The 27,495-nt window shown below is 34.9% G+C and overlaps 1 protein-coding gene across 2 annotated transcripts in view; it reads left to right on the top strand.

Annotated features, from left to right (window-relative positions):
* ARHGAP20 (Rho GTPase activating protein 20) overlaps positions 1-27,495 on the top strand; it is a 133,675-nt gene that overhangs the window by 12,185 nt on the left and 93,995 nt on the right. For both annotated transcript variants that reach the window (XM_002822442.4, XM_002822441.3), the window contains exon 2: positions 7,145-7,227. In XM_002822442.4, coding sequence (XP_002822488.2) covers positions 7,145-7,227 — 83 coding nt within the window. The remainder of the gene's footprint in view (positions 1-7,144; positions 7,228-27,495) is intronic.

Here is a 27,495-nt window from a genome sequence, read left to right as displayed (position 1 = left end):
GACATACAGATCAATGGAGCAGAGTAGAGAACCCAGAAATAAAGCCATATACCTACAACCAACTGATCTTCAACAAAGCCAACAAAAACAAACAATGGGGAAAGGACATCCTATTCAATAAATTGTGCTGGGAAAATTGGCTAGCCACGTGCAGAAGAATGAAACTAGACAAATGCAAATGCAACATAAAAATAGACAAATGGGATTTAATTAAACTAAACAGCTTCTGCAAAGCAAAAGAAATAATAAGAGTAAACAGACAACCTACAGAATGGGAGAAAATATTCACAAATTGTGCCTCTAACAAAGGACTAGTATCCAGAACTTACAAGGAACTGAAAGAACCTGACAAGAAAAAAACAGCTCCATTAAAAAATGGGCAAAGGACACGAACAGATATTTCTAAAAAGAAGAAAAGCAAGTGGCAAAAAGCACATGAAAAAATGCTCAAAAATCACTAATCAGAGAAATGCTAATTAAAACTACAATGAGATATTATCTTACACCCATCAGAATGGCTATTATTAAAAAGTAAAAAAAAAAAAACGGATGTTGGCATGGATGTGGAGAAAAGGAAACATACAATATTGATGGGAATGTAAATTAGTTCAACATCTATGGTAAACAATATGGAGATTATCAAACAACTAAAAATAGAAATACCATTCAATCCTGCAATCCCACTACTGGGTATCTACACAAAGGAAAAGAAGTCATTATGTTTTAAAGACACCTAAACAGAAAAAGACACCTGCATTTCTATGTTCATCATAGTACTACTCACAATAGCAAAGTCATGGAGCCAACCCAAGTGTCCATCAACAGTTAACTGAATAAATAAAATGTGGTACATATACACCATGGAATACTATGCATCCATAAAAAAGAATGAAATAATTTTCTTTACAGCAACATGGGTGGAGCCTAGAGGCCATTATCCTAAATGAACTAACTCAGAACAGAAAATTAAATACCACATATTCTCACTAATAAATGGGATCTAACAATGGATACAAATGGACATAAAGATGGAAAAAATAAACACTGGAGACTCCAAAAGGGAGGTGGGTGGTAAGGTGGCAAGAGTTGAAAAACTACCTATCAGATACAATGTTCACTATTTGGGTAATGAGTATGCTAGAAGCCCAATCCTCACCAGTACACAATATACCGATGTAACAAACATGCACATGCACATGAATCTAGAATTTTTTTAAAATGTTAATTAAAACAGTAAGCAGGTAGGCAAATTCCTCAGATCTCTGAAGAACTCAAATGGAGAGCCACTGAAACTTTTTGTACAAAAAAAAGAGATAAAAAAAATTTTCCTTTTTCATATATTTCAGATGATTGTGATAAGACGAAAATTATAACTTATGGCTAAGGACCAGTTTGCTGGGCTGAAGCCCAGTGGTTTAGTAATTTGGTAGTTAGATTTCTTTGGTATTAACCAAATCAATTTGCATAGCATACAATTCACCCACCTAAAGTTATGTTCAGTGGCTTTTAGTGTAGTCATAGAATTGTACATTCATCACCACAATCAATTTTAGAATATTTTCATTACCTCAGAAAGAAACACTGAACCCCCTTAGCTATCATCTCCCAATTCTGCTGTCTCCCCAAACTCTAGGCAAGCACAGATCTTTAAGTCTGTATAGATTTGCTTGTTCTGGGCACTTTATATAAATGAAATCATATACTATATGGTTTTTGTAGTGGTTTCTTTCAATTAGTATAATGTTTTCAAGGTTCACTCATGTTGTAGCATGTATCAATACTTCATTTCTTTTTGTTGCCAAGTAATATTTCATTGTATAGATATACCACATTTTGTTTACCCATTCATCAGTTGATTGGCATTGGTGATGTTGCCACTTTTTTACTGTTATGAATAATGCTGTTATAAGCAGTCATATGCAAGTGTTTTTGAGTACATATGTTTTTATTTCTCTTGGATATGTACCTAGGAGTAGAATTGCAGGATCATATGGTAACTGTATGTTTAACCATTTGAAGAACTGCCAAACTGTTTTCCATCTTATCAGTTTTCATTCCCACCAGCAGTGTATAAGAGTCCAGTCTCCAATCCTCACCAACCCTTGTAATTATTTTTTTATTATAGTCATCCTAATGTGTGTGCTGTGGTATCTCATTGTAATTTTGATTTGCATTTCGCCGATGGCTAATTATGTTGAGCATTTTCTCATATCCTTATTGGCAATTCGTATATCTTCTTTGGAAGACTGTATTCATATCCTTTGCCCACTTTTAATTGGGCAATTTGCCTTTATTATTGAGTTTTAATATTTCTTTATAATAGATACAAGTCACTTGTCAGATATATGATTTGCAATAAAAGCTTTCCCATTCTGTGGGTTGTCTTTTCACTTTCTTAATGGTGTCTTTTGAAGCATGGAAATTTTAAATCTTGACAGTGTCTAGATTTTTTCTTCTGTTGCTTGTACTTTTGGTGTCATATCTATTAATAAGAAGCCACTGCCTCATCCAAGATGACAAAATTATGCCTGTGTTTCCTTCTAAGATTTTTATAATTTTTAGCTGGTACTTTTAGGTCTTTAAGTTAATTTTTGTATATGGTCTGAGGTAGGGGTCCAACTTTATTCTTTTGTATGTGGATATCCCATTATCTCCGCACCATTTATTTGTTGACAAATGATTAACTTTATTGTCAGGCAGATGTTTACTATGTAGCTCAAAGTGATAAGTGTCAACACTATGTTCAAAAGGTGTAGTTTGCAGTGCACAGGTATACTCTTGCTGTTTATGTCTAGTTCCATAGCAAATACTTACATTTTTCTTAATGATACCATTCCAGCAAAGCCCCTTAAAGGTTTGTTTGTTTTCATATGTGTGCATTTGGGGATGGTGGTATTTATGTGGTGAATTAGTGGGTTTTTTAATTCACATAAAACCCTCATTTATAGAGTATATAGTTTGTACCAGGCATTATACCGGGATTTGGGAATGCAAAAATATGCTTGCTGCAGAGTAGAGTTCAGTAAAAAATTGTTGAAGGAAGGGAGAAAATTTGGGAAGAAGATATAGCCCCTGCTCTCTAGAAAGGGTCAGAAACATAAGTATAATGTGAAATGCTACTACTGAGGCATCATATATGAAGGAACACACAGAGTTGAATATGTAATTAATCCATGTATTTAAAATGACTTGAAGGTAGAAAGCACCTTGCAGATTAGTTGGTAATGTTGCTGCAGTTTTGTGTTATTATTTAAATGTAAAAGATAAAAAACAAATTACTGGCATTTGGTTCTCATATTCAATTATGACCTTTATTCATTTACTGTTAGGCATAATAGGTTTTTTGACCTACAATACTGAATATAACTGCAGAGGAGACAGCAGAGGGTCAAAGATCCATTGGAAGTAATGGCAAAAACAGCAATTACTTGTACACCAACCTAATAATTTCTCTCTAGTATTCGTGTTATACTTTCCTAATAAAAGGCCATTTGTAAATAGACAACAGTTTTTGACATTTAATCACTCTTTATTCCATGTTAGAACTTCTTCCATTCTCCTCCTCATTTTTTCCCGTTTGGGGGACAGAGAGATAGATAGGTACTACTTCATATTTGTTTGTTTCTTAGCTCACATAAAATTATTTAGTTTTTGGGGCTACTTAACACTAGGTAAGTGATATGATATCAAACTCATTCCCGAAAGATTAATGCAATTAATTAATTGGGTATTTTTGCCTAAATGTATAGTTTATCATTTCTTTAAAACATTACCTTTTAAAAATATTCTATTTCACAGTGGTATCCACTATTTATGAAGTCATCTAGTTATAAACGTCAAGTACAACAGAAAATATATACTATATACTGTTTGAAGTTTACCTTGTTTTGTGTGAAGCAAATAATTATAGTTATCCCTGTCACAGAACAACTGTGAAATTTGTTGGTGCTAAGATAAGCATAACGTAAACCTGTGCTGATAAGTTTGTACTATTATACACCTGTAAAAGAATCAATAGTTTCATTCTATTTTGATGTATTTCACATAGTTATAAACAAGAAAATCTAAGTTTTCATTGCCTGAGAACAGATTCTTTAAGAGATCAGTGAATTTGTTTTGAAGTTATTAGTGGCCCTTTGTTTGGTTACACTTTTAAGCAAAAGAAAGAGATAAGTGTATTTTGAATGAATTAATATCTAAATCTATTCAGCCCCTGATTATATTGGCTGCTTATAAGACCTTTTGTTACTTATTTAGAATGAATCCTGTGAATCCTAAATGTATGGTTCATGTAATGTTTATTTTCTTGCATATCCACGGTGAATCTTTGGTGGACACTTAATGTGGGACTATCAGAAATAGAAGGGACCTAAGTGACTATGTAGTCCAAACTGTCTCATTTTGTGGGTAAGGAAATGGAGGCCCAGAGAAGTGGCTGAATTGCCTTGGGTTGCACATGTCATTAATGATAGAGTAAGTCTGAGTACGAACAATGGAACCTGAAATAAAAACAAACTACCTGCTGGTAGTTTGATTGCATTCTCTTCAATATAAATCAAGCTGGATGAGGTGGGTACACTCAGCATTTGACCCATTATACATCTGACAATTTTAAAACTCAGAAAATACATTCTATTCACTATTATACAAATGATCTTCTACAATAGATTTCCATGAAAAACACCCATTTCAAAAGCACCTTTTCAGAAGAAAATTTGTCACCCTTCTTTGATTATCCATTCTCATGTTTAACAGCTATCATTCTTGGGAGGATTTTCTTACATCTGAAAGTTTCTTAACTTGAGGTTCATAAATCCCTAAGGAATCCATTTTATGGGGGTTCTGAACCCCTGAAGTTGCATGAAAAATTTAGTTCACAACGTTTATAGATTTCTCAACAAACCACTACCCAAGGTCAACCTGGATATTCCATGTTTCTCCTCATTTCTTTTTGCCTCATCTTCCTTGGAAGATGCTTACTTTCCTCCACATTATAGTTCTGCATTAATTTTGAGATTATTACTGTTTCTAAATGAAGAATCTCAGATCATTTTATCCTGTTTCATAGGCTCTTTTTCTTCACATTTTAAGTCATTTTACACTGTCTTTTGAATCCTTTCCAAATTCTTCATAAACCTGAAAGCCAAGGAGCTCAGAATTAGAAACTATGTACTAATGAAGATCTAGTTTAGAATCTTGGATCTGCTGACAGTGATTTCAGAAGGTTAGAGAAAGCAGATGTAAAGCTGCTGAATGGCAGATCCTCAAGGTCAAAGCAGACAGAGGGTGTGAGGGACAAAGGTAAAGCTTACAAGAGTGGGTACATTTCACACTTCAAAGTAGTAAATTGGTCCTGTAAAGGGAATCAGGATAGAGAGTAGGAATTAATTCCAGGCCTGAAGGTGAAACAGAACCCTGCAAAAAATCTGGAACATAGCTTGATGGATATGAACAAACTGCCACTTTTCTTAGTAAAATCAATCCAATCTTTCAGTATTGAGACTCTTCACATGAGGAAGTGCTGCTGTACCTTGCAATACGAATATTTATCTCCCAGTTTTCCTTTCTCCTTGTAACCTCTGCAGTCACACTAGCCTAAGGATATTAGATTCCTGAGGATTATGTTCCTAAGAGGTGTGAGTAATGGAAACAGTGAGATGGGGCTTGCACGCTATAATATATAAACTAGGTTATTGAAATCACCAGTGTTGGAAAGGATTAGACTTTTCTGGGAATCTGATGATAACTCCGGGCTGTTTCTCTAGAAGGAAGACATCACGTATACATCATGCAAAAAATTTTTATATAAGTAACCTGGCCTGAAATTGATTTGTGGTTAATAACTCCCAATTGAGATGTTTGATAGTATCTATATTTAACCCATGTGTTTCCTGTCATTTATTAATGTTTTACATAATTATTCCAGCTGTTGTCTCAGCTGTGCTAAGGAGATTTGTGCCTATAGCTTCCACATGTGAGCCAAAAGATTAATGAGTGGAATAGCAACACCGAGGCCAGAGCAGTGGTGACAATAATTTGGGAGAGATCCCTAGGAACATGGAGAATTTGTGGGATAAGAATTGCGCCAAAGAAGTCTAGCATCCTCTTCTCACTGGATGATTCTTTCTTTATTCCTATGCTAGGATCATTGTTTTACTTTAAAAACTACAAGTAATTCCTTTATGAATCACATAATAGGATACCGACACTGAGCTGCCTAGTTTTATATGGTTCCCATTGGAGCAACATCCAGTTCCCAAGCATGACTGGCCTAGAGGTAGTGGGTAACACCTTTGGCGAGGATACAGGGTGAGAGGGATATGGGATGAAAGGGTATAGAGATATAGGGTGAGAAGAATGGCTTTGATAATGCAGCCTGAACTTCGCTCATGGCTGTTTGTGACTATGTATGGTTAATTTTACTCATCTGCTTCTAGTGGCTGTATCTAGATGTGTTAAATGTATAAGACTAAATTTAGAGAGTAATTATCTGAATAATTCAAGTCGAATAAACTTCATTTACTGCAATTTTAGGTCATTGGAACAGATTACCACCTTCTTATATTTATATACCACCTAGAAACAAAGATTTTTTATTGTTTGAAGTTACAGTTTAAAAAAAGTCTATTTGGAAGAAGGGATTCCCAAGTGTGTTAATATTTATGCAAAAATCTAGTCTCTATGCTTTTGCTTTAACTGTTTTTTAAAACCTCTCCTTTACTTGTCTTTTCTTGAAGCCAAATTTGCCTGTGAAATAAAGATAGTAGTATCTACCCCGATGACATTTTGGATTATAAATAAGATAATCCATGTCCAGCCTTTAGCATAGAGCCAGACACATGATAACCAGTAATAATGGTTATGATGGTGTTTCTCCCAAATATTCTGGTAAACATTTAACCTCTTCATTCTCTGACCACAAAAAATACTTATTGCTTTTACCACTTTTTGACACTTACTGTCCTTTTTTTTTTTAACTATCCTATTTTAGATGTTACAGTTTTATCTCCATAATGAAACTGTAGGCTCCTTGATAGGCAAAGATAGGCAATGCAAAACTTGTTAAATTGGATTGAAAAAAAAAATCAACATTGTCTTGCCTTACAAGCCATGTGGTCTTCATTTTGGTTTGTTTCATCAACAGAAAATGAAAACACTAGCAGAAAGGAGGAGGAGCGCTCCATCTCTTATCCTGGATAAAGCCCTACAAAAACGGCCTACTACCAGGTAAGTGCAAAGCTTTGTATTACACATTCCGTATGTGCTTGGAAGTTTATATTAGATGAAGAGTTTTTCAGATCACGTATTCTTTAATGTGTAGAGGTTGTTTGTTATCAGCACCAGAATTCTGTTTAAGAGTAGGATACAACTTTTCTGTTTAAGAGTAGAATACAACTTTTGTTCTGAGGTTAATAGTGCCTAGCTGGTATATATGCTCAGTTGCTTTAAAACTGATTCAAAAGTGAATTTCACCCCAAAAATATATAAACTTGCAAGTTCCACATTTTAACAAAGTTTACTTATAAAATAGAAATCAAAATACTGAAAAATGAATGTTTTGCACAAAACTTTGCATATTTTTAAATCAACACAAAGTGATGGCTGTGCATGGATAAGGCAGTTTTTCTTACCAACTTTAGATATGAAGGAAGATAACCATATTAGGATTATTTTTTAAAATAGAATATTTATTGATTTTAGGCATTATTAGTTAAATTAGTGAAATTCAAAGTGGAAAAATAAGCTAAATACCTGTTAACACAGTCATTTCACCAATGGAGGCTAATTGCTATTTCAATGGACATTGAAGTAGACATTTTTTTTTTGCAGAGCAGGAGCAAAAGCTTATTAAAAAGATTTAGAACAGGAAGGAAAGGAAGGAAAGTACAACTTGAAAGAGGGCCAAGCAGGCGACTTGAGAAAACAAGTACACAGCTTGACCTCTTGATTTGGGGGATTTTGTATGTTGGCATACTTCTGGGATCTCATTGGGAAGATGCTGATCAGTTTCAGGTGTTTTCTGTCTATTATGAGACCGCCTTTCCCTGGTGCCAGCTGTGACCGATTAATACTTTAGAGAAATGGTTAACAACCACCTGACCATCAACTGATGGTCACCCAATACTCCTGGTGTGTGTTGCGGGGAGCCTTTTCCTGCCCTGCTCACACCTGACTAGCTACCTACTGTAACATTTCAATAGACATTTTAAGAGTCTTTCATGATGTGTTGAAATTGAATAGTCATTATTATTTTATTCATTAATTTATTCATTTTTTTGAAATTCAAATATTCATTAATTTATTCACTAATTTTTTCAAATTCAAATATTCATTAATTCATTAATTTTTAAATGGCATTTCAACTCGTAAGAGTTTTTGTATTCAAAGGAATGTTACAATGATTTTTCTCTAAGCTGTGAATCCTTTTAGGTAAAGTGAAGGCTTCACCAACTTTATTTAAAGCGAGGATATATCTATGACATTTCTTCAAATTGTGCTAATTTAACATAAAATCTATATGATTGGGAGGCCAAGGCGGGCAGATCACGAGGTTAGGAGATCAAGACTATCCTGGCTAACATGTTCATGTTGAAACCCCGTCTCTACTAAAAAAATATAAAAAATTAGCCGGGCATGGTGGCAGGAGCCTGTAGTCCCAGCTACTTGGGAGGCTGAGGCAGGAGAATGGCGTGAACCCGGGAGGCGGAGCTTGCAGTGAGCCGAGATCGCACTACTGCACTCCAGCCTGGGCCACAGAGCAAGACTCCATCTCCAAAAAAAAAAAAAAACAAAACTATATGAAAGTGTGGAAGTTTTTCAGTATTAAAAATAAGTTATATATCCAAATCCCAACAAGTGAAATATACAAAAATACTCACATCACTTTCTTCCGAGCACGTAGCAAGTTCTCAGACTCAGTAGTTTTTCTCACCTGCCCCCAGAAGACATACACTTTAGTCATTGGGTTGATCAAGAAATGTAAACTCCTTTTAATAGATGCCTAATCAAAATTTAATTAGGAAGCCATTCTGCCAAATAAAAATACGGTAATATATTTCAGTGTCATACATAAATGACTTTTGCATTGTTTGCATCAGTGTATCCTTTAGTGTGAATAAAAGAGAATGGTTGTATCTTCACAGTTTAACACTGATTATCTAGAAACCTCAAGGAACAGTATTTTTTTAGGGGAGGTGGATAGAGGAAACAGAATTAATCAGTAAAGCTGTCTTTAATTCTCTACTATAGATGTAAAACTAAATTTATTGTTTATTTTTTAACTAAATTTTTAACAAATACACAGTTTTGGGTAAAACTTTTTATTGGAAGCTTGTGAGTATGAAGTGTGCTAAGGTTTTTTACTTAAAAGTGGTCCTTATAGAAGCTTTAGCCTGAGATCAGGAACCAGTAATCATCTTCCCCCAGTCTACTCCAGGGTGGGAATCTGCGATAAGTATACATGCAGGTACTGAAAGTTCATGCAGACCAGTGGTTCACAGTGGGGTTGGGGGTGGGGGGTTGTTACTAACTTCTAGGGAACACTTTGGAATTTTGTGGAACATTTATGTTTGGTCAGTGATTTGGTGGCAGCAGCCAGGGATGCTAGGCATCATGGAAAGCACAGAATATCCTGCGTAGAGAAGAATGGTGGGTTCCTGCATAGCTTTTGAAAGTCCCCTGTATAGCATATGCATGAAGGGGGGAAAAATCTTTATATAATTATCTATGCCTGTAACCTATTTTATATATAAGCACAAAGTATTTTTACACATTTCAATAAACACTAAATTTTTCAGAAATGTAGCTACCTTGTACATCAAGAGATAATTGTACTTTGTATTGTTTGGAACCATTTCTAAAAATTACTGGGCTTCATTTTTCTGTGCTTGTTACATGAAATTTCTTATCTGACTTCTCTTAAATTTGAATATATTAATTGTAACTGGTTGTAAGCGTCTGACTACTTAATTATCTTTAGTATAATCATATCTGAGCATGTACTTATTGAAATACATACTTTATTAAGAACTACTTTCATTTTTTTCTTTATGTTACTGTTAGAGTGTTTTATTATTTTTAACTTTTTGAAAATACCTGTGAATTTCATTTCAGGATATAAAGAGGAATTTAAACATATATATAGACTTTTATATAACAAAGGGTCATGGGTTTAATAAAGAACTACTGATACAGATGAAGTGCCATGCTAGGGAAAATGCTAACACTTATCTGACTCACTGAAAAATGCCACTTCTCATTGTTTTAAGTTGAGAACCAATATAATAATATGCAACAATGCCCTTCCCCACACTGCCTCCCTATCACTTCTTCAAGAATTGGTGCTTACATTAGAACCAGTTCTCCCAAATTCTTAGTAGTAGCAAAATATGAGTTTTGTGTCAAAATAACTGTAAGGAAAAAAGTTTGTTTGGCTGGACATGGTGGCACATCCTTGTAATCCAAACCCTTTGGTATGCCAAGGTGGGAGGATCACTTGAGCCTGGGCAACATAGCAAGACCCTGTCTCTATAAAAAAAAAATTAGCTGGGCATGATGATGTGTGTCCCAGCTACTTGGAAGGCTGAGGTGGGAGGATCACTTAAGCCCAGGAGTTGGAAGCTGCAGTGAGCTATGATTGTGCCACTGCACTCAGACCCTGTCTTAAAATATATGTGTGTGTGTGTGTGTGTGTGTGTGTGTGTGTGTGTGTGTATGTATGTTTTAATCTTCAGTTAATTTCCTGGAAGTTTCTCTAGATCTGTAATTAGGGTGCATAATGCTAGGGAATAGGACCTTCACCTCTCTCATAATCTTATAAAGATGAGATTATGCTTTTACTTTGTGTAGCTCTTGGTGCTTGTACTCTGAAGGTATGCAAAATATTTGTAAGCAATACAATTTCAGGATTGGAAAGAACCTGAAAGGGTCCTCTAGTTTAGTGATTCCTAAGCCTTTCTAATTCGGTATTCTAGAGTGGGATACAGATATCAGCATATTTTTCAAATCCATAGTTAATTCTGTGCACTCTTTTTTAAAATTGTAGTAGGAACACTTAACATGAGAGCTATCATCTTTATAGATTTTTAAGTGTAGAATATAATACTGTTATCTATAGGATTCTAATGAATGCTTGGTGGAGGACCACTGTTGCATGATATAAAAGAATGCTTTTATGTTTATTTGCTTATAAAAAAGAAATATAAGATAGAGTTTTAAGGAAGTATTTACAATTGACAAAAGTAATACATATTTCTTATAAAAGAAAACAATATGGACATGTATAAAACAAAAAGTAAATTCTCTACTCCATCCCCAGGGGTAACTACTATTAATCATTTGTATTTCCTTTTAAATTCTTGCCTGTTCAGTAGTGATTCAGATTTTTGTTTTCCCTCATGTTTAAATTCTCACTTAAACATAGATGTATTAGTTCTTTTCAAGTCTCTTGCAGTTTTTTTAAAAACTTGGAGATCAAATCCTATTATAATAAACATTCAAGAAAGTATTTGAATTTTGTCCACTTTTTTATAATGTATGTTCCTGAAAAGTTACATAAATCAGATTTTATGAATTGTTAATGAGCTTGCTGTTTTAAATAAATCCTATAGTTAAAACTTAAATAAATTTTATAGTATAAAACTAAATAGTAGTATTCAGTGATATACTTCTAACTTTTTCCAAAGTTGTTACAAATAATGCAAATTTTTGCAAATAGAATTTTGCTTTTCTATCCATTATACTCCAGAAATATGAGAAATTTCTGAAGTCCAAGATGATAACACATCCAGTTCAAGTGGTACTTTGTACAGCAAAATTCTCATAGCCTTCCCCCAAAATCATTTCTATCTCTTGAAATGTAACATGGGAACTAGACTGCAAAAGATTTGTGGGCAGTGTTTGGGCAGACAGCAAAGAAATAGTGTTTTAATTATTGACATTTTATATTTTTTGAATTACATCTATATTTGATTTTGGCATTGCTGTAGAACCTTACTATTTTTACTATTGTCCCATAGTTGTTACTTAGTAATTAATGACTTGTAGATGACAAAGCTTGTATCTAAATCTGCAGGAGATTTCAAAGAATCCTTTTTAAAAATAATTTAATGAACAGGAGCTAGATTTAAAGAGGAAGAAAGATTTAAATTAACTGATGAGTTAACTGTATTTATGTGTTAAAGGTAGTTTTATCTCCAGTGTTCTTTGGTGAATGCTTAGAGTACATAAGGAGAGACAGTTCACAGATTTTAACATTTTTTTTTAATATGGCACCATTCAGAGCTGCTGGAGGTGGTTTCTCTAAGTAATTATTATATTAGGAAATGTGACAGACATCTTTCATACTGAGAAGGTTGGAGGTTTTCTAAGGTGAGTGGTTACATAGCTGCAGTCAACTACTTTTTCTCTTTGACACAGTAGTGTTCACTTCTGTGTTTAAAGATAATCTAACATTGTGTGGTAATCATCCTTGTGTTAAGATAAGACTCTGAGCACATATGTTAAAGGGTTTAGTTTTTTTAAAAATAAAATGAAAGTGTTGAAATATGTTATTTGTTAAACTTCTTCTAATTTTATGGTCATATAATTATTTGTTGAATACAACAAATCAAAAAGATTTCCCAGAAGACTCTGTATTTTCCAATATGATCTTAATTTTATTGTTTCATATAATTTTTCGGTGATAAAAGCCTCAACTTCATTTTTTAAATTTTAGATTCAGGGGGTACATGTGCATGTATGTTACGTTGCATGATGCTAGGGTTTGAGCTTCTATTGAACCCATCACACAAACAGTGAATGTAGTACCCAGTAGTAGTTTTTCAAGCCTTGCCCCCCACTTCCCTCTCTTCTTTTGGAGTCCCTAGTGTCTTTTGTTTTCATGTTTCTGTCCATGTGTTCCCATTGTTTCCTCCCACTTATATGTGAGAACATACAGTATTGGGTTTTCTTTTTCTGTGTTAATTTACTTAGAATAATGGCCTCCAGCTGCATACATGTTGCTACAAAGGACATGATTTCATCCTTCATCCTTTCTTATGTCTGCGTAGTATTCCATGGTATATATGTAGCACATTTTATTTATCTAATCCACTGTTGATAGACACTTAGGTTGATTCCATGATTTTGCTATGGTAAATAGTGCTTCAGTAAATGTAAGAGTGCAGTTTTTTTCCTTTGTTTAGATATCCAGTAATGGGATTGCTGGGTTGAATTGTATTTCTATTTTAAGTTCTTTGAAAATTTGCCATACTATTTTTCATAGGAGTTGAACTAATTTACATTTTTCAGAAAAATACTACTCAGATGCTAAGAAATTAAAGTATGTTAATATGTACCAAGAATATGTCTAGATAATCAATATGAACATTGTTTTAATATACCCAGCTGTTATTTTCCCTTTTTTAAGAAATAATTTTGAATAGTTTCTGAATACTGTTACTTTAAAGGTTCACTAATATAATAAAATCAATCTGTTAGCAAAAACAAAAGACTTCTGTATATATACTCTGAATTCTAATGTTTGCAGTTTTCTAAACACATCATACTCTCTAGCCTTCTCTCAAATGTCACTTCCCTTCAAAAACTCTTCTAACTCTTCATAAATAACATCCATGCTCCTATAACACACTATATATCTTTTTATATATAAGTATTAGACATTTATTGTTCATAGTTCTGAAGGTTGGCAAGTCCAAGATTAAGGCACTGGCAGGTTTCATGCCTGGTGAAGGCTGCTTTCCACTTCTAAGATGGCATCTCTTACTGTGTCCTCACATGATGGAAGGGGCAAACAGCTCCCTTGTACTTCTTTTATAAGGGAGCTAATTCTCTTCATAAGGGCTCTGCCCTCATGACTAAATCAACTCCAAAAGGCCTCACCTCTTATTATTATCACACTGGTAATTAAGTTGCAACATTTGGACTTGGGTGAGAATTGTATAGTTAAAAATCTATGAAGATGATCGCTCTCATTCAGACTATAACAACTGGTTACTCCAAGTCTCAGTTTCCTCATCTGTGAAATAGGAGTCATAATAGTACCTTTTTAAAAAAAATTGGCACATAATAATTGTACATATTTATGGGGCACAGTGTGATAACCACCCTATATATCTTTTAATCATAGCACTCAATCACACTTTATTGGAATCTCCTTATATGCATGTTTCCTTTAATGTCCTAGCACACATTTATTAATAAAATAATACCTTGTACATACTTGCTGTTCAGTTATTATTTGTTGGATGAATTAGTGAATAAATTAATGTCTCCATTTGCAAACCAAAAGAGGAATTTAATAAGTTAGCACAGTAGTTTCTGACTTTCCTGACTTCCCTTAATGTATAAGACACTTTACTTTTTCATTGGCATTTGTGAAAGTCTTGATAGGGAAAATGGAGATTTTTTTTAACAAAGTGTTTCTTTGTTATTGTTAGGAAGTAATTTCATGCAGCAAAATGCCACAAGTGCTCATGTATATGGTTTAGAAATCTCATATATATTGGCATTGTTATGGTATTTCTTCGTTGTTTATTTAGGAATGAATTCAAGTCATACAAACTTTCCCTTCAAAAATGTGTTATTTTGATATGGTGAACAGCCTACCTTGTGGAAATTGCACAAAAATGTATCCACTTTTGTTTTGGGTAACAACCTGTTACCACTTTTAAGTTGATATTCACTTGTCTATCTCCATCTCCACCTCCAAGTTAATTTACTGCGTTTGGGCTGTTTGCAAGACTTTGTGCTAGGTACTTTTTAAATCTCTGCTGAGAGGAGGGAAAGACAACACCAGGGAAGAATTGTGGTATAAGAGAAAGTATTTGGTCTTTGGTTGCATTTAAATGTTGGCACTCCATCCTGACTATCTGTGTGACCTTGGATAAATTACTTTATCTCTGAGTCTCAGCGTTTTCCACTGTAAAATATGGGTCATAATGCTTACATCATAGAACACAAAATGAGGAAATAAAATGCTTAGTAAAAATGCTAAGTAAAAATGCTTAGAATATTAACTTAGTTATTATTATTTCCCTTCTTCCCTTCCATTATATAATGTATAGATATATAATTTTTAAGACTCAAGCCTTCTGGCTCATCTATTAATGTCAAGCTTGTTAATAAAAAGCACCTGCTTTATCATCACAGCATTGTATAACTAAAAGTGGATCATTGATCCTGGCTCATTAAGTAGCAGAAATTGAGTCAAAAACTTCCTCTAGGTCACATAGTTGATTAATGTCAGAGACAGGACCAGAACCCAGGTGTCTTGTCTTAAAGGAATATGATACAGTACCTAAGTGCAAACCAAATTGCCAGGTCTGAATCCTGGTACTTCCCCTTACTAGCTATGTGTGATCTTGGGTAAGTTTTTCAACCAGAGATAATATATAATACCTACCTCATAGGATTTTAAGGAGAACTAAATGAGTCTTATATATCTAAAGTTCTTAAAGTAGTCTCTAGTACATAATCAGCACTACATGTGTATGTAAGCTATTTATTATTGTTAGTAGTAGTAGCAGTAGTAACAGCAGAAGGAAGTACACATTCTCATAGAGAGACTCTTTGAAGACCATAGCAGATGGGAAATTAAAAAGATGAAAGATGGAGAATTTGGAAGCCTGCTAGAGTCTAATGTTAAATTTATTTTAGCAAGACAATTATATTTCTAGGTCTGACCTAAAGCAGGATTAACTCAGGATATTTTGGATTTATTCTTGGTAGACCCTGACAACTTGAGTTCTCCCTATGTAGAGGTTCTCAGTATGCCTAGAATGACTCTGAGAAATGAGGGTTTGAACCATGGAGGATTGACCTGCTTTGCTCAGTCACTTAAGATGAAGAGGCTCCAGGAGGTTTATATGTGCCAAAGCTGTGAGTCAAGATCAGGTACATATAGAATTGGCTGGTTTAGGGTACAGATAATAGAGTGAGGGAGCCCAGTCAGAAGGCGTTTGTAACTAGGAAAGCAGCCATTTGCTAACTGGCTTCCACTTCCTTTGGGTTCATTCACTCCTGTTGTGCATGACCACACACCACCATGCTCACATTGTCCTACTCTGACTATCCCCCATTGTGTTCTACAAATTCCTCATTATTCCACTGCCTTTTTCCTCTGTCATGTTAGCATCATAACTTCAGTATTAGCCTAAAGTGGATAATAGCTTATCATACTTTCGAATGAAGGAAGTACATTTATACTTTGCAGTGGTTTACTGAGGATTGTAGTAAAATCTTCTTTCATAACAGAATGAAAAACTGCCTTTACCTGTGACAGTTTAGTGTGGACCTTTCAGATATAGTAATGGGAATGAACTCAATGACCTCATAAAGTCCACTCTCATGCTGAGACTCTAAGGTAGTTGTAATAACAATTGACATCACTTAAAGGAAAAATTAATTTAAAAGAGAAGTTACCAGACTTCTTGGAATTTTATAAACTTTCTATACCTAGATATGGTTTCTTGGTATAAGACTTAAATAAAATTTTGAACTTTAGAGGAATTTTTAAAAATCTTTAAGACCTTTTCAAAATTACAATAAACTATACTGACATGTTATTTTAGAAAAATTCTATGTCAAACACTGTTCCATGTTCTGTCTTGCATAACATGCCAATTGGCTCTACATAAGGTCCATTCCTACAGTTTTGGACAATACGTTGTGAGGTTTTTAATTGAGAGATCTGTGAATGATCCAAGGTATATGATGAGAACACCAAAGTAGAAATTTAATACTTGAAGATTGCCAGTAGCCTGCAAAACCCCATTTTTTTTTTCCTTGCAAGGAACATTTTTCAAAGTTGTAAAATTCAGATATAAGGAAAAGAGACAGCAATTGCTTTATAAGGTGGCAAAGTTGGCAAATTTTTTACCGAAATGGAACTCATTACTTTGTTAGACAAAAGATTTCCAGGCCCATATATTGCTTTATTCTTTTCAAACTACTTTTCATACTCTTTAAAAAATGATCAAATACATCTGTTTGTGGTGCAGTGTGCTAATTTTCTTGTGGTATGATTCTGGGAGGAAATCTTTAGGAGATTAAATTTAGTCTCTCCACATTCTAGTGGGCTTTGATGGGGTCAAATTAATTTATTTTTGTAGCTACAGAACAGCACATCCATTTAATTTCTTAATTCCAATTTTAGCTTAATTGCTAATTGCAGTTACGATTCAATTGTATCTTTCATTTTGGCACCAGGAAGGCACTACCTCATTAGTGCATGTTTATTTGCCCTTCCTCACCCCTGTTCATAGGGATAGCAGTCTGTCCCACGACATCCTGACTATATTGAACTAGATACTCTCTTCCCCTATACAACTTGAAAGCTAGGATTTCTCAGAGTTTTGGCATTACATGATTGACCTTCCTTCAGAACCTTGAAAAAAAGACGTATTAGGGAAGCAGAAGAACAATTATTACTATTATTGAGAAGCTTCATATTATTGTGGTTAAGAAAGTATGGACTCTGTAGCCATTCTTTTTTGGGTTTGAACCCTGGCCCTTCTTCTTACCAGATGTGAGAACTTTGGCAAGTTACTTAACCTCTTCAGGCCTCACTTTATTCATCTGTAAAATGGGGATGACTTCATAGGGGATTAGATGAGTTAATATTATAATGTATTTGACATATTGTAACTGTTATATAATTTTTCATTAAATAAAATTATTAAAAATATGTAAATCTTTAGGGTCTCCTGTCACATATGTCTAATTTGCCGAGTGTTCCAGGTTTAGGTCTTGCCTCAACTTGACTATAGGTCAACTCTTAGTTGGATGGAAAAAGGGTAAGAGTGTACTGCTACCTGAGAAAGTGTACACATCCAGTGTTGAAAAGCCACAGAAAGAAATGTCCATTCTGGAGTGACCAGCTGTTTAATGTATATTGAATTAATGCTTACATGTACACCATGTCATCTGGATTATGAGTCACTGCCTTTGGTTTTCTGATACATAGTTCTGAGTATGATGAGAAAACACAGAGAATGGATTCTAGTCTCCTGCTCCAGCACTATGTGACCCTGGTGGAGTCACCCATTCTTTCCATGACTGGGACTTTTTCCCCTCATCTGTTGGTGATAGGGGAGGGGAGAGTAAAGTTGACTAAATTCTTCTCGTACTTTTTTCACCCCAGCTGTACGGTTTTGTGTTTCATTATTCTAAGCATACCTCAGTTACAAGAAGAATGAAAATCAGTATGAATGTTCTTGAACACCCTTTTATTGCAACTCATAAAACATCTCTGAGTGTGTCTGTCACACTGTTGAGGAGTAAGTAGTATCCTCTTTCAGTGCAAAGGTCAAACATTTGCTTATGTAGAATCTGGTCTACTTGTTATCATGTCGTTTTGGTAACTAGCCTCCACAATGGCATCCAGTGATTCCCACCTCCTAGTATTCATACCCTTGTCTAATCCCTGCTACACTGTATCAGAGTTGCTCTGTGTAACCAGTAGGATTTGGTAAAAGTAATGATGTGCCACTTCTGAGATTAGGTTACAAAAGGCGGAGTTTCCTTCTTGATTGCTCTCATACTTTCTTTCTCTGACCGCTTGATCTGGAGGAAGCCATGTCATGAGCAGCCCTATGGAGGAACCCACAAGATGAGAAACTGAAGGCTCTAATAGCCACGTGAAGGCTCTTGGAAGCAGACCCTCCCACTCCAGTCAAGACTTCAGAGATTGCAGCCAGCCCTGGTTGAAACCTTACTGCAACCTCATGAGAGACCTAAGACTCACCCAACTAAGACACTTCCAGGTTTCTGATCCTTATAAATTGTGTAGGGTAATAAATATTTGTTTGGCCGGGTGCAGTGGCTCATGCCTGTAATCTCACCACTTTTGGAGGCCAAGGCGGGTGGAATTGCATGAGCTCAGGAGTTAAAGACCAGCCTGGGCAACGTGGTAAAACCCTGTTTCTACAAAAAAAAAAAAATGTGAAAATTATCTGGGCATGGTGGTGTGCGCCTTGTGGTCCCAGCTACTCAGAAGGCTGAGGTGGGAGGATTGCTTGAGCCCAGGAGGTTGAGGCGCAGTGAGCCATGATTGTGCCACTGCACTCCAGCCTGGACAACAGAATGAGACCCTGTCTCAGAAAAAATAAATAAATGAATAAATAAATAAATGTTTGTTGTTTTAAGATGCTATGTTTGGGGTAATTTGTTATTGCAGCAATAGATCAATACAGTCATCTTCAAGTTATGAAACTAGCTTTCTAGAATGTTTCTCTCAGGTATTAATATGTTTTATGTATTCTTACAGCTAGAGGTGGAAAGATGGAAACAGATGCTATTCTAGTTTATAAATGAAAAGGCCAATTCCCCAGATCATGTAATTTGTTGAAAAAGGGGCCAGACAACATCTTTTTTAAAACAAAACAAAATAACATCTTTATAGAGATACAGTTCTTATGGTATAATTCACCAGTTAAAAGTGTACACTTCAGTGGTTTTTACTATATCCACAGGGTTGTGAAGCCATCACCAAAATCTTCATTTTCATCCCCAAAAAAGAGATGCATAGCCATTAGCTGTCACTCCTATTCTCTCCTGCTGCACTTCCACATCCCCAGCTCTAAGCAACCACTCAACTGTTGTCTATGTTTATAACTTTGACTCTTCTGGACATTTCAAATAACTGAAATCGTGTGCTGTGTGGTCTTGGTGGCTAGCTGCTTTCAGTTAGCATGATGTTTTCAAGGTTCATCCATGTTGTAGCATGTATCAGTACTTTATTACTTTCCATTTTATAGATAAGTATACCACATTTTGTTTATTCATTCATTAATTGATGGACATTTAGGTTGTTTCCACATTTTGGGTATTTATGAATAATGCTGTGAACATTCATGTATAAGTTTTTGTTTGCACATATGTTTCATTCCTCTTGGGTATATACTAGGAGTGGAATTGTTGGGTCTTAACGGTAACTCTGATCTTTTGAGGAACCATCAAACTATTCTCCAAGGCAGTTGGCACCATTCTAAATTCTCACCAGCAATATATGAGCATTCTAATTTCTCCACATCCTTACCAGTGCTTGTTATTTTCTATCTTTTTTATTATAGCCATCTTAGTGGGTATGAAGAAGTAGCTTATTGTGGGGTTTGTTTATTTGTTTGTTTTCCCTGAGACAGAGTCTTGCTCTGTCACTCAGGCTGGAGTGCAGAGGTACGATCATGGCTTACTTCAGCCTCAAAATCCTGGGCTCAAGCAATCCCACCTCACCCTCCTGAGTAGCTAGGACCACAGGTGCACACCACCACACCTGGCTAATTTTTGTAGAGACTGGGTTTCGCTGTCTTGCCAAGGCTGGTCTCGAACTCCTGGGCTGAAGCCATTTGCCCACCTTGGCCTCTCACAGTGGTGGGATTACAGGCATGGGTCACAACATCTGTGGCCTTATCATGGTTTTGATTTGTGTTTCTCTAATGATGTTGCGCATTCTTTCATGTGTTTGTCATTTGTATGTCTTTTGGGAGGAATTTCTATTTAAAACTGAAGGCATTTTTAATTGGGTTATTTGAGTTTTTATTAACAAGTTTTAGGAGTTCTTTATTGTCAAATTCTGTTCTTAATGTTATATGTGTATATGCAAAGCAAAGTATAGGATTAAAGCATTTAATTTGAAGCACTTGAACTTGAAACATCATGATAATGAAGACCAACCAAACTCAATTGTCCACTTCATTCTGTATTTTGTATTTATATGCCTTTGGGTTGGTATGTTTTTTCATCAAGTCTAACTTTGTTTTTGGAAAAGAATAATTTCTATACGTTGAATCCAACTGTGATCCTTTGTCAGGTTTCCATGATGTAGAGTCTATAAAATAATGTTAATTAGCTTGATTTAACCATTCCACATTGTATACATATATCAAAATATCATGTTATACACCATAAATCTGTATGTTTTATTTGTCAATTTTTTTAAAAAAACTTATTTTAGGAGATTTAAGTCTCTTTATAATTTTGGTTTTATAGAATACCTACTTTTCATTTTTGAATAAATTTTTATCATAAAATTAATGTATGTACATTTTGGAAAATTTGGAAAATGCAAGGAGGTACAAAAAAATGTTTGGTTTATATTCAGGGATATCAGCCTTTATACCTGATGTGGTTTGGCTGTTTCCCCACCCACATCTCATCTTGAATTATAGTTCCCATAATCCCCACATGTCATGGGAGGGAACTGGTGAGAGGTAATTTAATCATGGGGGTGGTTACCATCATGATTGTGAATGAGTTCTCATGAGATCTGATGGTTTCATAAGGGACTTTTCCCTTTTTTGCTCGGTACTTCTCCTTGCTGCTGCCATGTAAAGAAGGACATGTTTGCTTCCCCTTCTGCCATGACTGTAAGTTTCCAGAGGCCTCCCTAGCCCTGAGGAACTGTGAGGCAATTAAACCTCTTTCCTTTATAAATTACCCAGTCTCAGGTATGTCTTTATTAGCAGCATCAGAACAGGACTAAAACAATACCTTTTTCTGTCATTCAGCTTCAAAGTTTATGTATTTTTAAACTGATGACAAACATGATCAATATGATGCTGTATGTGGTTGAAATATTCTCCACTTGCTGTATTTATGTGTTTCTCATATGGAAACATGCTGAAAGTGTATACAATTATATGGATTTGTTTAAACTTCTAACATGAAGTAGAGAGTTGTGAAATAAATGTGCGGGAGTTGTAATACCATATATTTTTATTTTCAACATCTCAGCTTTTCCTTACAAAAATGTTGTGATTCATTCAAAGACTGCTCACCATGAGGCAGGCACTCTATCAAATTAGATCTGCTTTTCTGTGCTTGCCTTCAAGGAGCTCATAGCCTGGTGGAGGAAAAAAAATTTGTCAGAAGTAAATTACTTGAATAGACTATAAGTGTTATAATTAAGGTAGAAACAGGAGAACAAAGCAGCTGCCTTAGGGCATGAGGGAAAGCTTCATAGACGTACTGCTATCCATGCTGGGTTTTGAGGGATGAGTAGGAGTCCTCTAGCACAGGGATCCCCAGTCCCCGGGCCACAGACTGGTATTGGTCCATGGCCTGTTAGGAACCTGGCAGCACAGCAGGAGGTGAGTGGCAGGCAAGCAAGTATTACCTACCACCTGAGCTCCTCTGTCTTCTGTCAGATCACCAGCATTAGATTCTCCTAGGAGCACAATCCCTACTGTGAACTGTGCATGTGAAAGAGCTAGGTTGTGTGCACCTTATGAGAATCTAAAGCCTGTGCCTGATAATCTGAGGTGAAACAGTTTCATCCTGAAACCATCCTTCCTCCTCCTCCACAACTCCCCACCATCCATGGAAAAATTGTCTCACTCAAAACTGGCCTCAGTGCCAAAAAGGTTGGGAACCACTGCTCTAGCAGAGACAACAGATGATATAATGTTCTAGCAATAAGAATTTAAGTTAGAGCTCAAAGTGTGTAGAAAGGCATGACAAACTTTGAGAAAGGAAATGAGGCCAATACAGTAAATAAGGACCAGATTAGAAGTGGTCTCTGTCAGTCTGAGGGCCTTAGATTTCTATATAGTAGGGAAATGTTCTGAGAAAATCAAAGTTAGTGATACGATTTGTGTTTTTGAAAACTGGCTCGGTCAAATAACTGATTGGAAGACGGACAAGGCAGGTAGACCATTTAGAAGACAGTTGAACATCACTGAAGCAAATGATAATAAAAATCTGAACTGAGGCAGTGAAGAGGAAAAACAGAGATACTTAGAAGTGAGAGTAAAATTTGGATGTAAAGGTGATGGGTTGATGGGTGCAGCAAACCACCATAGCACGTGTATACCTGTGTAACGAAACTGCACTTTCTGTACATGTACCCCAGAACTTAAAGTATAATAAAAAAATAAGATGAGATGATATATATAATTCATTATTACAGTTAAAAAAAGGAAGTGAGAGGAGCTAAGAATGAAGTTTCTAGTTTTTGCAGACTGGGTAGATGGTAATGACATCAATCATTAACTGATTGGCTAATCAAGAAGGTGAACAAGTTTTGAACATGGTGAGTTTTGAGGTGTAGAACAACATATTAGTATTGGTAATAAGGGTTGAGTATCCCTTGTCCAAAATGCTTGGGACCAGAAGTGTTTCAGATGTCAGATTTTTTTTTTTTTGGATTTTGGAATATTTGCGTATATATATAATGAGAAATCTTGGGGATTTCTAAGTACAAAATTAATTTATGTTTTATATATGCCTTATAAATATAGCCTGAGGGTAATTTTATATAATATTTTAAATAATTTTGCACATAAAAAGTTTTGACTGCATTTTGACTGTGACTTGTCACATGAGATCAAGTATGGGATTTTCCACTTATGCCATCATGTAGGCGCTCAAATTGTTTCCAATTTTGGAGCATTTCAGATTGTGGATTTTCAGATCAGGGATGCTCAACCTGTATTAATAATTGCTTTAATTTAAACAGAGTACTTACCAGGTGCCAGTTTCTAAACTAAGTACATTGTGTATACATTGTTGAATGGCTTTTTCATTTTACAAATAAAGATATTTAATCTTAGAGATTTAAAATAACCGGCTGGGTGTGGTGGCTCACGCCTGTAATCCCAGCACTTTGGGAGGCTGAGGCAGGTGGATCATGAGGTCAAGAGATCGAGAACATCCTGGCCAACATGGTGAAACCCTGTCACTGCTAAAATACAAGTTAGCTGGTATGGTGACACACACCTGTAATCTCAGCTGCTCGGGAGGCTGAGGCAGGAGAATTGCTTGAACCTGGGAGGCAGAAGTTGCAGTGAGCCGAGATCATGCCACTGCACTCAAGCCTGGGCGACAGAGCAAAATGCTGTCTCAAAAAAAAAAAAAAGCCTTAGTTCTCACAACTATGAAGTAATGGAGTTGAAATTTAAATTTACTTCTCTCTGACTCTAAAATTTGTTACCTTAGCCATCATATTAGACTGCCTGTTTTGAGAATTTTCTATCTGATAAGATAAAGACTGTACCAAGGACTAGGTTTAAGAAACTTAACTGTTACTATGATAATATCATGGTGGCCATAAGGTTCTGTCTGTTCTGGCTCCATGTGGACAGATCAGAGATCATCACTTTAAATGAAAGTGACACAATGGTTCAGAAATGATTCTGTCACTTACCAATCACTGACTTTTATCTCTAACTCTGGAGGCCAACAGTTCTTTCTATAAATTACACTGCTTAGTATAATTCTTTTATTTACTTATCTTTAGATATTTCCTAGTATAAAGCAGTAAGTTAAAATGTTGTTTTATTTGGTTTTGTTTTCTTTTATGGCCATAATTTTTAATGTAGATACCTAAGTTTATGGCTTGTATCAGAGAATATGGTTGTATCGTATCTGATTTTAAAATTTTTTTATGACTTGACAATGTAGCTAAGTTTTTATGAGTACTGTATTATATGTTTTAAAAGTATGTTATTGATTATGTAAATCATCAATATCCTTCCTAATATATTGTCCTCTTGCTCTGTCATTTGCTAAAAGGGCTGTGAAATGTTTCCCACTTAAGTTGTGGACTTGTAAATTTCTTCTTATTAGTTTCTTGCTTTCTGTGTTTTGAACATGCATTGTTAGGTCCATAAGGTTTAGGATCTTTTGGTGTATTATACCTTTTATCAAATGGAAATATCCCTCTTTTTGTCCTATATATTTCTTTTGTGTTAGTCCCTTTTGGCTCAGCAGGATTTTTTTGAGATTCATCTATGTTGTATGTATCAGAAGTTTGTTCTGTTTTGATATTGCCGACTAGTATTCCATTTTATGGATATGCAACAATTATTCTGTTGAGAGATATTTGAGATATTTGGGGCTGCTATGAAGAAAGCTGCTATCAACATTTGTGAGATCTTTATGTGGATGTATGTCTTCACTCTGTTGGGTAAATATCTTAAGAGTTGAATTACTAGGTCATGTAATGTTTGTTTAACTTTAAAAGAAATCACCAGAACTATTTTCTAAAGTAGTTGTACCATTTTACATACCTATCAACAATGTATGAGAATTCCAGTTGTTTCACATCCTCACCAAAACTTAGTAATAATAGCTTAAGACATTTTAGCCAAGACCAGAATTTTGGCTTGACACCTTAAAACATTTCAGCCAAGCCTGGCTAACATGGTGAAACCTCTTCTCTATACTAAAAATATGAAAAAATTAGCCAAGTGTGGTGGTGCATGCCTGTAGTCCCAGCTACTTGGGAGGCTGAGATGGGAGAATCGCTTGAACATGAGAGGTGGAGGTTGCAGTGAGCCAAGAACAAGACTCCATCTCAAAAGAAAAGAAAAAAAATTAGCCATCTGGTGGGTGTATGGTGCCATCACTTTGTGGTTTTAATTTGCATTTTCTTGAAGACAAATAATATTGTGCATCATTTTATAAAATTACTGCCCATTTGTATGTTTTTCTTTGTGAAGTGATCTGTTTAAACCTTTTGCCCATTTTTTAATGTGTAAACTTGTAGAGTTGAAAGAATTTTTATATATTCTGGATATAGGTCTTTGTCAAATATATATAATCAGATGTTTCCTCTAAATCTGTCTTTTCATTTTCTTAACAGTACTTTTTGAGATGCAGAAGTTTTTTATTATGATAAAGTCTAATTAATTTTTTTCTATAAAGCTGTAAAGCTTATTGATTTTGTGTCCTATCTTAGAAACATTTGAATACTTGAAAGTCTCAAAGATGTTATCCTATGTTCTTTTCCACTAAGTCTGGGATCAAGTTTGATTAATTTTGTCTATGGTATAAAATAAGGGCAGAGGATTATTATTTTTCCTATGGATATCCAGTTGTTGCAGTATCAACTGCAATTTCTTTGCAATCAAAGAAATTGATTGAAATACAATTTCTTTTCCCAATGTACTTTCCCAAAAAGTACATATGTTTTCATTCTGGAACCTTTGTAGAAAATCAATTGGCTATATTGTATACATCTACTTCTGGATGCAATTCTTTTCCATCAATCTACATGTCTCTCCTTACTGATATTATAATATCTTGATTACTTAGCTTTCTAATAAATCTTCATGTTTTTGTTGATATTATGACTGTTTTTTTATTTCATGTTCATTTGTCCATTGCTAATATATAGAAATACAATGGATTTTTTTGTTATTGACCTATTCTTTAATCTAAAAAAAGTTCTATTAGCTTTAATGTAGATTTTTCAGGATATTCTACATACACATTCATTCCCTTTGTGAATAAAAATGGTTTTACTTCTTCCACTCTAATTTGTTTGATTTTTATTTCCTTTGCTTGCCTCAGTGTACTAAAACTTCTACTGTATTGTTGAAGGTGGTAAGAGCGGACGTATTGTCTTTATTGCTGATCTTAAGTAGGGAAATATTCAGTCTTTCACCATTAAGTATGATGTTTGCTTTAGGATTTTTTGGTAGATGTTCTTTATAAAGTGGAGGAAGTATCCTTTAATTCCAGTATGTGAGGTGTTTTTTTTTAAGTCACGAATGTGTGTTAAATTTCATCAGATGCTTTTTTCTGCAACTTTGAGATGATCATGTTGTTGGGGTTTTTTTTCTTTGTTTTAGTCTTAATATGGTTGATTCCATTGATTTTTTTTAATAAATTTCTATTTTGGAGTAATTTCAGATTTACAGAAAAGTTGCAAGAATATTACAGAGTTTTTGCAGATTTCTCAACCAGTGTACTATATTTTTAGCATCTTACAATGTTACAGTATACTTGTTATAACTAATAAACCAATATTACATTATTGACTAAAGGTCATACTATATTCAGATTTCCTTAGCTTTTACCTAGAGTATTTTTTTTATCCCAGGATCCTACCCAGAATACCACATTAGATTTAGTCATCATGTTTTCTTAGTTTTTCTAAACTGTGAGTTTTTCTTAGACCTTCCTTGTTCCTTGACAATTTGGGGTAAGACCGGTCAGTTAATTGGAATGTTCTCTAATTGGGATTTGTCTGATGTTTTCTTGTGGTTAGAAAGGGGTTGTGGGCTTATGGAGTATTTTTCAGTCTATGTTCATGAGAGATAGAGGTCTGTAGTTTTCCTGTATTATCTTGTCTGGTTTTGGTATAAAATGGGTTGGGAACTATCACTTCCTTTTTCTGAAAGATTGTATGAAGGAATGTCATTATTTCTTCCTAAAATGTTGGGTAGAATTTATCATTGAAGTTATCTAGGGTTGAGTTTTGTTTGTGGGAAGATTTTTAATTATGTTTATTTAATAGATATGGAACTATTGAGTATTCAGTTTCTTCTTGAGTCAGTTCGAGTAATTTGTGTCTCAAGGAATGTGTCTGTTTCATCCTAGTTGTCAATTGATGCGGAGTTATGCATAATATTTTAATTATGTTTTTAATGTGTGTAGGAGCTATAATGTTCCTTCTTTCATTCTTGATATTGGTAATTTCCAAATTCTCTTTTTTCCCCCTAGATCTGTCTAGTTAAAGGCATATGAATTTTATCTTTTCAAAGAACCAAC

This window comes from Pongo abelii, chromosome 9 (genome assembly GCF_028885655.2).
Source record: "Pongo abelii isolate AG06213 chromosome 9, NHGRI_mPonAbe1-v2.0_pri, whole genome shotgun sequence".
Taxonomy (NCBI): Eukaryota; Metazoa; Chordata; class Mammalia; order Primates; family Hominidae; genus Pongo; species Pongo abelii.
The sequence above is the reverse complement of the archived record's forward strand: the minus strand, read 5'-3'. Positions and strand labels throughout refer to the sequence as shown.